The sequence below is a fragment of the Mustela lutreola genome, chromosome 4 (assembly GCF_030435805.1).
Source record: "Mustela lutreola isolate mMusLut2 chromosome 4, mMusLut2.pri, whole genome shotgun sequence".
NCBI classification, from domain to species: Eukaryota; Metazoa; Chordata; class Mammalia; order Carnivora; family Mustelidae; genus Mustela; species Mustela lutreola.
Window position 1 is genome coordinate 30477982 of NC_081293.1, and position 9124 is coordinate 30487105.

Sequence of the window (9124 nt, forward strand, 5' to 3'; positions counted from 1 at the left end):
AGAAGGGTTTTCGTTTTGTATTTATATATATATATATATATATATATATATATATATATATATATATATATATATATGTATATATATATATACTTTTTTTTCTTGTAAAAGTAAATGCAACATGTAAAACATTCAGATTGATCCCAATCTTCTGGAGCCAGCTCTTCTAGGGTCAGAGGGGAAATGACTATTTTCATCACCATGCAGGTTACGTTCATCTTCCACTGGAATGACTAGAGCACCCCCTGCTCCACCTGTACAGAACAGTATAGGACTTGCTCGTGGGAACACACACAGGCTCTTTTGCTTCTCATTGGTCACACCTAACATGGTTCCTCCCTATCCCTATTGCAAGCAGGTCCTCAATAATAAAACAGTAGCAAAACCCCCAGCATTACTAATTCCCTACTCTTGGGTAAGCGTCTTCTCTCAGCTTGGACTGAGAACCCATGCCCCAGAAGTGCCATTCTGACTAGAATATATGAAGAGAGTGGGTGCAAGAAACAAAATGGCTAAATGAAATTAGGAGCCACTGGTCCTCATCTGCAGCTAAAACTTAAGATGCCTACAGATACGGTCAGTGTGACATGTGCAGGGAAGAAGTGCAGAGGAGTGGGATGGACAGGGAGGGGAGGTATCCTTGGGGAAGTAGTCTGCCTGCTTCCCTTCACTTTTTGGCCTTGCCCTGGGCAGCCACAGCTTCCATGGCTTTACGCACGGTCTCTTCATCCCCCAGGAACTGCATGGGCTTGATGGGCTTCAAGTTCTTGTCCAATTCATAGACTATGGGAATGCCTGTTGGAAGGTTCAGTTCCATGATAGCCTCTTCGGAAAGACCTGAAAATACACACCGTGATTAGCCATGCAAGACATAAATCCATGTCACCTCTGCAGGTGACAAAGGACTTCAGCAGGAATTAAATAAAACAAGACACGCTTTCTGGTATTTGTAGTAACAGTAATGATCTGTATTATAGATCAGTTACCCAAAGAATACACTCAATACTTATCTCTCAGCCACTGAAAAACAAAAATGTATGAAAGGTGTGTACCACAGATCTCTCTCCCAAAGTAGGATCAAGACCATCCACATCACAAATGTCCTATGTGATCCATCCAGCCTGCCAAAAATCAGCAAATCTGTCCCTCTAGGCCTTCAGGTAAAGCAATTTAGAATGCAAATCGCGATTCATGTGTGAAGTTGTACCAGGTTGTGATTAAGGAGGATTTTACCAGTTTGAACTGGCAATCAAAATCTAAAGGTGAGCATCTCAAATTATAAAGTGTATGTGAGTAACAGATAGCAGTTTCTGCATCAGGTCTGAAGGGGAACCTAAAGTTCTGCTTATACAGTAAGCACCCAGTGAGTCTGTCTACGATGCTTTGAGGAAACAAGGGTAGAGGGTGACCAGGAGTCAATCTAGACTATCTCCAAGGCTCTCAATGTCTAACCTTTTCCCGAAGGTCTCCTTTGCATGAAATAAGTCCCTGATTAGTGGCAATTTTGCTGTATGCCTCCTTGAGGGTTCCCCTGAAAAATACACATACCCTCCAGATGCTTGACAATGCCCCGAAGGCTGTTGCCATGGGCTGCAATCAGTACTCGTTTCCCCTCCTTAATCTGGGGAACTATTTCTTCATTCCAAAAGGGCAGAGCTCTGGCAATTGTGTCCTTCAGACTCTCACAGGAGGGTAGCTGATCTTCAGTGAGGTCTGCATACCTTCGATCCTAAACAACAACAACAAAATCCAAATTCACCAATTAGTAGTAGCTGCATCTGTTCTGCCCACTCCTCATCCCCTAATTAAAGTGATGAATCAAAATCTCTCACCAGCGCACAGAATAGAGCTGAGAGCTTGGCAAAGGGGCTAATTATTACCTTGCAGCTCTTCCTACCACCACTGCCCGCTACTGGAAGATTAATTTTTCAAAGAAACTTAGAAAAGAAGGGGGGGAAAGTAAGTATAAGGCTCTTCCCAATTCACTTAATCTTCCACTTGTCTTAGAAGGGCCCTACAACTATGGATAGGTTTTATGAAGTATATCGAAGAAAGAAAAAAAGGAGATATATTTTTAGAGAAGTAACTACCAACTAAATCTTTTAACATTCCTTAGAGAAGGATAATTGAAAAAATTAACTATTTATTATAAATTATAAACTCAATGGGACTAGGCAGACACTAATAAAAAGCTAAGAAAGAGTGAGGCCAGAAACCATAACCTGTGGTCCTCCTAAGTGGGGTTGAGCCAAACCCCGTTTTACCATACCTTACTGATGTTGCTGTAGAAAGGATGGTCAGGTTCCATTGGAGGTGGTGGGACATCATAGGAACGCCTCCAGATCTTCACCTGGGCCTCGCCATGCTTGGCAGCAGTTTCTGCTTTGTTCAGACCAGTCAGACCCCCATAGTGCCGCTCATTGAGGCGCCAAGTCCTCACTACTGGCAGCCACATTTGGTCAATGGCATCCAGCACTGTCCAGAGAGTCCGAATTGCTCTCTTCTGCACTGAGGTGAAGCAGATGTCAAACTCATAGCCAGCATCTGGGAATCAGAAATTCAAAGTGATAAGCTAATCAGATCCACTCTGGAACCAGAATTTTCTTACATATAAATTTAGCTAGTTTGTATACTCTAGCAGGAAAGACAATCTTCTGCCTTCACAAAAGATAAAATTTGTTATTTTATAGTTGACAACATGATTCCCCAATAATTCATCTAACCCAAGACCTAAACATATTGTCAAGTAGCTACTGTGTACTATCTGTGTGGCTAATCCTAAACCACACAGTGCTGTAATTAAGCCATTTTAAGAACTTATTTCTCCAATTCTTTCAAGAAAAAGATGCTTAAAAACTTGGAATCTCTTAATATATAATAATAGCCAATACGTATAGAGGGCTTGCCATCTGTCAAGCACTGGACTATTCTGTATATGTTTGTCTTCATAACCATCCTTCTAACACATGCTAGAGGAGTTGAGCAAATTATTCAAGGTCACAGCTTATTCGTGAGAGATTAAAATCCAGGCTGTGTGACTCCAAAATCCAATTCATAACCACCATCTCTAGCTCCCTCTATATTTTCCTAATTCCTAAGGATCTGGATGTTTGTATTTTAGTTAAAACAGTCACTTTTGACCAATGATTACTAATGTATTTCAGTTCTAACTTCTTATCTAGGGAAAGTGGATTTTAAACCCCGAACAATCAGGACACAGCAAGAGCTCTTAGAGGATGCTGATTAAAACTTAAATTTGTTGCTTGAAATTTTATGTCCACTATGGAGTGGAAATCGCATCACAATTTCTTTATCCAGTTTCTTTTTAGTTATGTGCCAGCCTGTACCTCCTTAGGTCGATGGCTAGACCAAGGTTTAGGAGAAGCCACTCCCTGGAGAAAGAGCAAAAAGAACAAATGCTATGCACTGATTCATTTATAAATGAATCTCTCCTCCACACTTGTTAGTTATTAAGGGGTGGTAATCAAGAGTTATGCTGCCCCAACCAAGAGGCTACAATCATATTTCATGAAAGATTATCCTCCCTCCCACTTTAATAAGGAGATGGCCCTTTCTTCATATAGTGTTTTCCTCCATGAGGCTACAAGGCCCTCCTTGAAATACTGCACAAACTTTCCTGGATATTGCCTCATATGGAGGTTGCCAACAGTAATTAATGCAATGTGAAGTGAATTCTCCCGCCAGTCATTCAGCTGAGAATGAGGCCAGTAAGAACTATGCTGATGGAGGAAGGAAGGATTAATCACCAGGAAACCCACTACTACACTACCCGCAAGGGAAAAGATGATGAATCTCATCAGTAAGCCTCAGGACAAGTCCTAGTAGACTTCATTACCATCTCCTCCCTAACTCTAAGGAAGGGATGGCTCCCCAGTAAAAGGCTGAGTCACCAGGAAGCAACCATCCATAGTGTAAACGTCATCTCCCATGCTGCAAAGCTACTGGCTGTTTCACAGCAATTATTTCCATTCTCAATGGAGTGCCTACCTTTGGATATCCAAATAGGCCCCCAAGAAGAAAAGTAGTTCCCCTGAGGGCTCTTAACAGAGAACTCTAGGGCCTCTTTCTTTAACTTTCCCATTAGCATAGCCCAGGGGCGGGGTAAAAGGTATGGTGTGGACCTCATCCTCCCCCAGAAGTAAGACTGCATGGGGGAACTCAGTTCTCATTGGCTTTCTCCTGAAACAATTCAAGAGTTTATAAACCTTGGGGTCCCCAGGTGGCTCAGTCATTAAGCATCTTCCTTTGGCTCAGGTCGTGATCCCAGAGTGCTGGAATCAAGCCCCACATCCGACTCTCTGCTCAGTGGGAAGCCTGCTTCTCCCTCTCCCACTCTCCCTGCTTGTGTTCCCTCTCTCGCTGTGCCTCTGTCAAATAAGTAAAATATTAAAAAAGAAAAAAATTGTTAACCCTACTATGATTGAAAGCTCTGAAGAACTTAAGATTTACTCATGTATTTACTTTAGGTTTCTTGCAATATTCATAATGGTCTTCACCATTCAGATTTCTGCTTTCAGTCTTTTTTAATATAATCATGAGTGATGCCCACAACAGATATTAAGATCTTAAATGAAATTTTTCTAACTAATGCTACCAACATTTATTTACAAACTGAAATAGGGGGGTGCCTGGCTGATTTAGTCACAAGTGGATGTGACTCTTGCTTGATCTTGGGGTCATGAGTTTGAGCCCCACATTGAGTGCAGAGATTACTGAAATTAAGCAAGTTAAAAAAATAATAATAATCAACAACTGAAACAGGATCTGTTAAAGAGAAATTCCAAGTTTGACCATTTGATCAGTCTTTTAGGGTACAGCTGCAATTATCTTTGTCCTGGGTTAGTCTCAGCAAACCACCACAGACCCATACAGGTCTTCATGCCAGACAGGAGAGAAAATGGCCTCCTTTACCAGCACTTTCCCTTTCCCAGCCTCTCCTAATGTAAGTCACACCAGACCATCCCAAAGCGTTCACACACACAGCCAGCAGGATTACATTTCCCACTTTCCAAACCTGTGCTTCATTTCAAAGAATCTACAGTGAAGGCAAGACGCTAGAATAACCTGAGGCCAAATACCTCTTCCACATCAGGCATCAATGACCCTTTTAAATGGCTGCTTCTACGTCCAAAGTAGAAAGGAGCAAGGCAGGATCTGCCCTAATCATCAAAGGAACACCTTCTCAGACCAGAGAGTGTCTCTGAGTTGCTGACAGCTGGGAATGGTTCCTTATAAAAAGCATTCCAAAACCACGGAGAGCTACCCCCCCGGGTGGGGCAAGCCTGGGTAGATGAGTTTATCTCACTGCCACTTCCACCTTTGCCCACCTGTTGTTACTCAACCCAAACTGGAGCAAGCGAGATGGACTAGGAATAGAAAGATACGACCTTGAACAAGTCATCTATGCAATCTTCACTTTTCCCAACTATGAAAGAGGGCCAGGAAAGGATAGAAAAGAGGGGGTTAAAATCTGTCTATGGAATCTGCACAGGATCAACTCAAATCCTTCATTCATTCATTCGCTCAATTACATTTGAAGATGGGATTTTGGACACAGAATTTGTGGGATGCTGCTGAACAGCAAAGGCCTACGTAAGCACGTGGGTTTCTGAGGCCCGCTGCCTACCCGCGCCGCCCCCCCCCCACCGGGCCGCGTTACTCCCCCACAGCCAGGGACCCGCGTGTGGCCTGACGTTTCATTAGAATCGCAGCGACCTCCTGAAAAGGCGTGGTTACGGCTGCTGGAAGGCAACCGGCATCCCATGTAATAACCCGTCCCCGACTTACTAAATGCTCAGACTAGAAAATGGGAGAATTTCGCAAGGGGGTGTAGTGGAGAACGCAATGGGTTACGGGGCGACCGCCCTCGGCCCTCTTCCTGGCGCTGCCCCTCACTCCACTGGATGACCTTGAGCAAGTCGACCCCCCCCCAACCTGCGCCCATTTCGTCAGTTGTAAAATAAATTGTTGGAAAGCTGAAGCTCAAGGTCAGCCCTCTCTGGGAGGGCACGGGGGCGAGCCAGGCGGCGGCCCTTACCGTGAGGCGCCCGCCCGGGCCTCCGCAGCCCCCACCCACAGCCCAGCCCGGCCCGCTCCGCACCTCGCAGCGCCTGCCCGCCGCGCTTCGCCTCCTCGTGCCCGGCCGGGCTCAGATCGGCGTCATACCAGCCGCTGAAGCGGTTCTCCAGGTTCCAAGCGCTCTCGCCGTGCCGGATCAGCACCAGCTTATAGGCAGCCATGGCGGCGGCTCCGGGTGCGACACACACTGGGACTAGCAAAGATTCCGGAGTTGCTGCCTGGCCCCAGTCGCGCCTGCGCGCTCACACGCCACCACCGGGATCCCGCGCACTGGGTCGTCCAAAATCTTTCCACTGGCTGGGGGCCGCCCTCCGCCCGCCCGGTGTGCGCATGCGCCCCGTGCCCTCGCTGCGGCCGTCGTGGGGGAGGGGCGCGCTCGAGGGCGCCAGAGCGCATGCGGTCTGGGCCGCCGGCCCCTCGTCTGCCGCGGCGGTCACGGAGCGCACGTAAGCGCCGAAAGGCGGCGGGACTTTTGGGCACCGCAGGGGTGTGGGTGCCTGAGGGGGCGTTCGAGAGCCACCCTGCTGTCCTAGCATTGCTGTTATTCATAAGCCTTTGTTCTAATAAAGTGACCGTTATCATTTGAACGGGGCTTAGCTGCGCCAGGTCACTTTTCCATTCTTAAGCAGAGTTTGAGTTCACACACCTGCGTTCGAATCTTCACTCTTCCTTTTTATTGCTTTGTATCTTTGGGCAGGTGGCTTAACCTCGCCCAACCTCATTCGTGAATGGTCATAATAAATACTTAGCTGGTGCCAGTCTATCTGGAAGGTGTTCAGTCAATAGCCCTTACGAGGGCTTTCTCATTTTAGTGGATATTCATATCCTATTTTACATGTAAGAGAACTGTCCCTGACTGCTGGTTCCAAAGTCCTGCGCTTCCCAGAAACACTGAGCCGTTTATCCCACCTCTTCGGGTGCCTCCCACTCTCTCGAGTCGGTGCCTCCTGGTCCTCCAACAGTGAGGCAAACTCAGGACCCCTTCAAACATCCCAGAAAAAGGAGAGTCACTGCCTGTTCTTCTGCCTACACCCAATCAGCAGTTTAATATCTGCTTGTCTGGACAGCTCTCCGCTACCCTTGCCACCGACTCCTGGTTTATTTCAAACTAGCCACTTCATTGAGCACCAAACCAGGAGTCAGTGGGCTAGGGCCAAAGATGGGTTGAATGTGTTTTCTGCCCTTCACAGCAAGTGGAGTGCCAATAAGACCCACAGGTAAATAGTTAACAATGAAACTGTGCTGTGTGCTATATTTAACAGATTCTAGAAAAGTTTTTAACATGCTCTCAAAAAAAAAAAAAAAAAAGGCAAAAAAAAAAAAAAACCCCTCTGTACCAAACAGTGTTATAAGTGCTTTACAAACATTAACTCATTTAATCCTCATATACTCATAATGGTCCTATGAGGCAGGTATTCTATTTCCTTATTTACTGATGAGGAAAATGAGGGATGAAGTAAACTGCCTAAGGTTACAGGGCTCGGGATTCAAGCTGAGGCTGGTTCCGGAATCCCTGTATGCCCAGACTCAGAGAACTAAGTTGTCGGAATTCACAGCCCTGCCCTGAGTGTCAGGGCTGGGAGAGGTCTAGAAAATTCTCCACTGCAACTCCCCACCTCCTCCTACCCCCGGTTCACATGTAACAGAAGAGGAAAGTGACCTGAACCATTCAAAAAGAGCAGACTAGTGGAGGACTCAGGTGATCCCACAGGGAAGGGCCCCAAAGTTGGGACTTGCAGTGTCAGTAAGGGAGGCAGCAGCCTGGAGAGATCCAGAGAGGGGGAGAGCTTGGGGGATGGGAAGCACTGTGGGAAGAAGACCTTGATGGCTTGCTTTTGCAGCTGGAAGCCAGAATTCCTGGGCAGAGATGGGGATTCACTCAGCTTCAATCACAAATCTGGGAAGAAGCTTAGAGCCTATCAAACCAAGGCGATTTCTCAAATGGCAGTCAAAAGTAAGGATAAATCAGTGGGGTTTGTCCTCAACTACTTTTTTTTTTTTTTTAAACTTAAGTGTTATCTCTACTGAACACACAGCACAGAGTCATTTGTCAGGGTTGATTCCTTGCTCAAAGTGGGGCACCACGTGGATACGGAAAAGAATTCATACATCCTGAGAACAAAGGATGAGTGAGGGGGGCTGATTTCAGCTGGATTCCAGCTCTAGGAGCAACCTGAGGGACCGACTTCACAGCTCCTAACCGGGTCACAGCCCTCACTTCTTGCCCTGCAGGGGGCAACTGCGGGCCCATTAAGTCCCTCCTCCTGCCTGGAGTGTGGGGTGGGGATCTAAGCTCCAAGCCCTCATCTCTCCCTGAGGCCTACAGCCAGCCTCAAAACCCCAAACTCTTAGAGCGACAGCTTCTCTTCCAGCAGAATGCTTTAATTCATTCCCCAGACCCAGGGAAAATCTCAGGACTCTAACAACTTTCAACCAACCAGCTTATCGGTTAAGCTGTTACAAAAACTCAGATAAGGATAATCAGGAGGCACAGCCCTATTTCCCTCCACTGTTCATTAAAACAGTAAAGCCCTCTCTCAGCCTTCCCTCTCCGTTTATGTTTTCCACAGAAGCACAACTCTGTTATCAAGCACTGAACATTCAGTGCAGGACCCGAATTGAAGTGAGGCAAGCCAAGTTCTCTGCAGGGTTGAAGGAGGGGCAGCTGCCGTTTGGCCCACAGGGATCCCCGCCAGGACACCCGGGTCCTTACTTGGGGAACATCTTGTGAATCCACAGCCTGCTGTTCACACGAGCCAGCTATCGGTGCTGCTGTCTGAGGAAGACAGGATTTCTGTCTGGAAGAGAGAGTGAGCCCAAGTGATTGTAGCTAATGCCTCAGGACTCTGGGCTTGTAGAGGAAGAGTGCTTTAAGGAGGCCTGAAAGTCCCGCTCCAGCCCTCTACGGTCGGTCGCCATCTGAGGATAAACAGCGGGAATGAGTGTCACTGGAAAAGAGAAAGGACAACACTGCTGTGTACTGGTGGCTTCCTACAACTCCCCTGGCAACATCCTTCCTTCTCTG

At 46.7% G+C, this 9124-nt stretch overlaps 1 protein-coding gene across 1 annotated transcript; it reads right to left on the minus strand.

Moving 5' to 3' along the window:
* Positions 1-70: 70 nt before the first annotated feature.
* PGAM1 (phosphoglycerate mutase 1) lies at positions 71-6418 on the minus strand. The gene is made up of 4 exons (XM_059169285.1): positions 6122-6418; positions 2270-2544; positions 1549-1729; positions 71-837 (listed from the first exon to the last, which is right to left on the minus strand). The coding sequence occupies exons 1-4, from the start codon at positions 6258-6260 to the stop codon at positions 668-670; spliced, it is 765 nt and encodes a 254-aa protein (XP_059025268.1). The 5' UTR covers positions 6261-6418; the 3' UTR covers positions 71-667.
* Positions 6419-9124: the final 2706 nt, after the last annotated feature.

Bases quoted from the DNA above. Each gene is read 5' to 3' on its own strand.
- PGAM1 (XM_059169285.1), bottom strand. From the start codon at position 6,260: ATGGCTGCCTATAAGCTGGTGCTGATCCGGCACGGCGAGAGCGCTTGG. The intron at 2,545-6,121 runs GTGCGGAGCGGG...TCTGATTCCCAG, and splicing joins CGGCGGGCAGGCGCTGCGAG to ATGCTGGCTATGAGTTTGAC. The intron at 1,730-2,269 runs GTATGGTAAAAC...GTTGTTGTTTAG, and splicing joins TCTACAGCAACATCAGTAAG to GATCGAAGGTATGCAGACCT.